The 6,000-nt window shown below is 42.8% G+C and overlaps 1 protein-coding gene across 2 annotated transcripts in view; it reads left to right on the top strand.

Moving 5' to 3' along the window:
* Nucleotides 1-1,679: 1,679 nt before the first annotated feature.
* gltpa (glycolipid transfer protein a) overlaps nucleotides 1,680-6,000 on the top strand; it is a 40,821-nt gene continuing 36,500 nt past the window's right edge. For both annotated transcript variants that reach the window (XM_068054759.1, XM_068054760.1), the window contains exon 1: nucleotides 1,680-1,873. In XM_068054759.1, coding sequence (XP_067910860.1) covers nucleotides 1,771-1,873 — 103 coding nt within the window. In that variant the 5' untranslated portion in view covers nucleotides 1,680-1,770. The remainder of the gene's footprint in view (nucleotides 1,874-6,000) is intronic.

The raw sequence follows: 6,000 nt of genomic DNA, 5'->3' as shown, positions 1-6,000 counted from the left end.
GAGAAACAGAATTAACGTTTCATGTCTGTGACCTCTTATCCGAACTGGTAAAGGTTAGAAATGTAATAGGTTTTGAGCAAGTGAAAGGGGGGAGGGGGAAGAAGAACAAAAGGGAAGGTGTGTGATAGGGCAGAGGGGAAGACAGATTAAATGATAGAGATGTCATGAAACAAAAGGCAAAGGGAGTGCTAATAGTTGTAGTAAAAGACAAAGCAATAGTCCGGAGAGAGTGTTATTGGCAGAATAATGAACAGCTCTGTCCAAAAGCAAAAATGTGAAAAACAAGTTTAAAACAGGCACATGATTACAAAATAAAACAAAAGTTAAAAAATTTAAAGAAAAAATGGCAGTCATGCTGTGAAATTATTGAACTCAATATTGAGTCCAGAAAGCTGTAGAGTGCCTAATAGGAAGATGAGGTGCTGTTCCTCGTGCTTGAGTTGAGCTTCGCTGGAACACTGCAACAGGCCAAGGACAGAAATGTGGGCGTGAGAGCAAAGTGGTGAATTAAAATGGCAAGCAACCATGCTTGCGGACTGAGTGGGGATGTTCCTAATGATATTGTGATCACAGTTTCCCACATGTTCCCACACTGAAACATGAGCTGCTTGCCCCATTTCATTTCCCAGAGCTAGATCTAGCACTGCTCTGTTCCTTGTTGGACAGCAAGCATATTGATCAAGGAAGTTCTTCTGTAAAAAGGCCTATTTCAGGAATTCCTGCACTATCTAACCTTTTGTCTTTACTTTCCTCAGTCTTCCATTCTTGCAATCTTCAGAGCTTGAAACCAAAAATTGGCATTACCCGAATCTCTGCTTGCGAACATAAATTCATCTTTTGTACCTTAGTGCCACTCTGCATTATGGGTTTCACTTAGATTTCTCTAAGTGAAATAACATATAATGTATGCAAACTAAAGACAAACACTTTTCACAACCTCACAAAACATTTTACAGGTAATTAAGTACTTTTGAAGTGTTGTCACGGTTGCAATGTAGGAAAGCAGCAGGCAAATTTTGCACAGCAAGCTCCCACAAACAGCAATGAGATAATAACAAGAAAGATCACAGAGCTGAAATGTTAGCCCACAAATGCTGTCTGACCTGCTGAGCATTTCCAACATTTTTTGATTTTATTTCAGATAGCATCTGCTGCATTTTGCTTTTATAGTAACCAGATAACCTGTTTCAATGATGGTTCTTCAGGGATAAATATTGGTCAGGACACTGGAGAGGGCTCTTTTTGAAAAAGCCATGGGATCTTTCACATTCACTTGAAAGGGCAGATCAGGTCTTTCAGTGTATTTACTGCACTTAGTATATTGCAATATAATTGTTCTTATGAATATAATGCCTTTATTTATTTTATTACTGTAATATTACGCGATTTAAATATATTATCTATTACAAAATTTATCTCCTATAAAAGCCCATAGCTAATTGAAATCTGGGCATGTGATTGTCATTGGCTAAAAGCAGAGAGCAGATGATGCCCATTGGTTGGTTGTGTGAATGTGCCGACCATTCTACGTGAAGACGATTGGCTAATAACGCCACCGCTATTAATCATTGGCTTTTCGATCCAGTGTATGGATTGGCTGGTTTATCCTGATGTGTCCACCTGATTGGTCAGCTCCCCCTCGCCTGTTGCTATGACACGGATGGGTGTAGCCCGGTTCGCCCTAGTTGCGCTGTTTAGTTCCGAGCTGCGGTGTGGCGGGTTGTTTCGGCCGTGTCTGCTGGGGGAGCGCTGGGATTTGGGTTGTCCGCGATGGCGATGTTAGCGGAGCATCAGTTCAAACAGCTCCCGGCGGACAAGCAGATTGACACCAGGGCTTTCCTGGAAAGCGTCTCCTACCTGCCGCCTTTTTTCGGTGAGTGTGTGAAAGGGTCCTGGGGGAGAGGGGGAAATGCAGGGCCTGAGAGTCCACATTACCGAGTCAGCCTCAGGTAAACAGGCAAAGATATTAACCTGGATGAGGTATTTCGGAGCGGGCGAAATAACGAACTGAGTTTCAAATGGGGGAGACTGGGGAGTGAGGGGTGTTGGTGGAGGGGCCTGAATTGAGGGGGAGAGGGTGGGTGTCTTTTTTAGTTTCGTCGCTTATTGCAGCAATTCATGATGCCTTTGTTCGGAAAGCTCCGAAACTACAACCCCGAGATTTTGTTCACTTGCACTTCATGTAGATCACACTGTTGGCTCCCTTGCAAATGCACTGTCCAGTGCTTCACTGAGACACTCAAAGCAGAAAGCTCCGCTTCCCATTTGTGGGCTGTCCGGTCAGCACCACAGTTGACAGCATCCCTGTCAAGTGGAAATGCAAGTCAACTGCACCTTTCTCCCTGGTTGGTCCCTGTTGGAAAGATGGTGTCAGGTGAAAAGGGCCTGGTTGCAACGTGGCCTGTGATTGAATAGCTTTCGAATACTCGACCTGCTTAGTTTCACACATGAATGAGCATTTGGATGAGGTACTAGAGGGTGATTAATGATGTGCCTTTCCTTGGAGCAAAGAAGGCTGAGGGGCGATTTGATTGAAATGTGAGGGCCCTGGATAGAGTGGATAGGAAGGGCCTTAGCAGAGAGTTCAGTGATGAGGGGACATCGATTTAAAGTGATTGATAGAAAGATCAGAGGGGAGATGAGGAAAAGTTTTTTCACTGCGTATAAGGGCAGTAGAGGCAGAAAACCTCAACTCATTTAAAAGGAGTCTGGGTATACACCTCAAGTGCCGTAACCTGTAAGGCTACAGACCAAATGCTGGAAAGTGTGATTAGGCTGGGTGGCTTGTTTTCAGCCAGTGCAGACACAAGGGCCAAGTGGCCTCTATCTGTGCTGTAAACGTTCTATGATTTTATGATTCGGTACAGGAAAGGAGAAAAATTGGAGAGTGAGGAATCTGAAACCAGGGAAAATTAATTTTATTACTTACTGTAGGGAGGGGGCAGTCCCACTTTGTACTGCATCAAGGTGACCAGGTGGGTGAATTTGCCTGTTGTAATAGTATGGTAAAGGTTTCAAATAGGAGCAGGAGTTGAGGTATAAAGTACATGTGTAAGATTTAGTTGTAAGGGAGAAAATGTATCCATTTTTGAAAGGGGAACAATAGTTTTGGTTGAGATAGCCTAGTGGACAATAAACTTTAAAACTAAAATTCCATGACCGTATGAGAGGAGATATTTGAGAAGCACCAGTTCAATTGGGGGACCCATTTCTAAAATAAAGCTAGTCTGGAATCTTTCTGCCTGACTCCTCATTTTGTTTACGCTGAAATTGTGCCATTCAGAATTTAGAACTGTCAGATGTTATGCAATTTATCTGGCACTAGGTTGATGACAACTTACATTTATATAGTCCCTTTATTGTAGAAGAAAATGTCTCAAGGCACTTCAGAGGCATTGGGGGCAATTCCTGCAGTCACAAAGCCCAAGTGAACAGTTAAATAAACAGCTCTTTTAATGATCAATATTTGGTTTTAAAAAAAATCCTCTGAGGTAAGAATTGGTGGGGGGAGTGACCAGAAGCTTGGTCAGAGGTTGGTTTGAAGGAGGGTATTAGGTGGAGAGATAAGGGGGTTTAGGGAGATAATTCTAGAGTGTAGGACCTTGTCGACTGAAGACACATTTGCCGGTGAAGGGAGCATGGATGCGAAAGAAGCCAGAGTCAAGAATGGAGTGTTTGGTGAGAAGTTTTTTTTTTTTAGGGCTGCAAGAGATTACAGAAATCAAGGTGGGGGTGAGACCTTGAAGAGATTTAAGCAAAAGGAGGAGAAATTTTAATTTTTGAGATGCTGGGAGATGACGAGCCAGTGTATGTGTGTGAGGAGAGGGATGATAAATGAGCAGGACTTGGTGACAGGACGCAGGCAGTAGAGGCAGGGGCCAAGGATAGATCCTTGGGGCAATCCACAGGGAACAATGTGGGGATAGGGAAAGAAGTCATTGCTGGAAATACTCTTGCAAATGGGTAACAGTAGAACCCAGTAGCAACCAACTCAGAGTTGGACAACAGGGTGATCCATTGGAGGAGGATGGTGCCATCACTGTATTAAATCTACTGTGCTTAGCCCACAATACTCTGGCTTTACTGGAACATTAACGGTTGTCTTTTTGGAATAATACGTAATAGCCGATATGTTGTTTGCCTGATGTTTTATAATCAAAAGTATTTTTTAACACTTTGTCACATGCTTTCAAATAAGTAACCTTCTGCCTGTTGCACCCTTTCATGTTCAGTCTCTCTTTCACCATCACCACTAGTGATTCATTTGCTGGGGATTTCTCATTAAATGCCAAAAACTGCTCCTCTGATGGCTTTATTGGTAAAGGTAAATTGTACTGTGCAGAACCATCTGGAAGTTCCCAGGCTTCAGTTCTAGTTTGTAGAATTTATTTCATGGCAGGAATGTTCTGAGTTGTAGGAGAAGGGCATTCTAATGGTTTAACCAGTAAAGGCAATTTTCAGGTGTGCTACTAAGAGCACAGGACAGATGGTCCATGCATGACTTTTGGTCTGTGCCGCATTGAAACATGATAATTGATCTCAGCGTCACTAGACTAGCGAAGGGAAAAATCAGTGTTCCAGCTGCTGTGGGCTAGCAAAATCCCTGGTAGGAAAGTGTGCATGTCTGGTGAGAATAGGATTGGTCTCCGCTGTAATGCTTTTCATGTTAAGTAGTCTGCACAACTTTGCTGTCAAAGCTCATGGGTGAAGTCTGCCCACTGGGATGAAGTACTGGAACTGGCACATCTCTGGAAATGTATCTCAGCAAAAGTCAATGATTTCAGGAGAGAAAATTAGGGGATGGGGATGAATTTCCAACCCCTTTCCCTGTTTAATATCATGTTTAATGTAAAGGATATAAAATAACTGGCAGCGTGTTTTCAGGCAGTAATTTGATCCACGGTTCTGCTGATTTGTAAACCACTCGAGCAATTCCCTTGGCTTATGGTGACATCGGAATTATTTGATTTGAATTACTGCTTGACAACCCTCAAGCTCGTCCATTATCTTTTATTAATTATTCAAGGTGAGTTGCGATATAGCGACTATGCAAATTTCCCAAGTCACCAGTATTGGATATGCAGCTCCTTTTCTAATGTTTGCAGTAAGTCCAGTCAACAAGTGGGAGAGTGAGAAGTGAATTTTAGAAGGTTAGAAAAAAATCCCGACTGTGCTTTAAGAACTCTTTGGCTTACTTGCGAGTTTCCCAAATTGAGAATGGAGCTGTACAGACCTGAAAGTGTTTTAGTTAGCTAACCTCTGTTGGGCAGCAGTCTTCTTCTTCTTTGGTCTCCTTGTCTCGGGAGATAATGGGTGAGTGCCTGGAGGTGGTCAGTGGTCAGAGGTGTCATAATTGACGACATTTAAGGATTGCCATTCCTGATTACTATCAAGTGGCTCCTGCTGGACATCATGCCCATGTGTGTATTTTTTGATGAAGGGCTTGAATGGGATGCCCTTGAGTCTGTCAGTGCTCAACATCGGGTCTCAAAACAGCCAGTTGCAGGATGTACCAGAGGATAGCCAGCATTTGTAAACTGTAACAATGGTTCCTTCAGGATGGAAAAACTGCAATTTAAGAATGAGCTTTCCTGAGACTTTGTTCTGACTGAGCAGTGATCTTCCTTTCAAAATGAAGTATAGATCTGGAAACTGATAGCAATACTGAAACTAAGGCTGCTGGTGCCTCTACACTTGAGATCACACTCCTCATAGCCAATGTTTTGTGATTTATGCCCCTCCTCAAATTGTAACAGTTCCCTTTGAGCTGGATCTGCACAGTTTAAACCACAGGGCAAATTTGGTAACAACATAATATGCATATGATTCTAAAGTAATTGCATATGTATGTTTGCAATTTTCAGTCTGGTGGCATTACAGGGCTGTCCAGGCAGGCAGGGGTCATCAGATCTATCCACACAGCCCCAGGTGCTTCAAATTTGGCAGCAACTTCTGTCAACATTCTTCCCCACACAAAATTTATTCTTCTGGATATGTGAT

Source organism: Heterodontus francisci, chromosome 23 (genome assembly GCF_036365525.1).
Source record: "Heterodontus francisci isolate sHetFra1 chromosome 23, sHetFra1.hap1, whole genome shotgun sequence".
NCBI lineage: Eukaryota > Metazoa > Chordata > Chondrichthyes > Heterodontiformes > Heterodontidae > Heterodontus > Heterodontus francisci.
The sequence above is the reverse complement of the archived record's forward strand: the minus strand, read 5'-3'. Positions and strand labels throughout refer to the sequence as shown.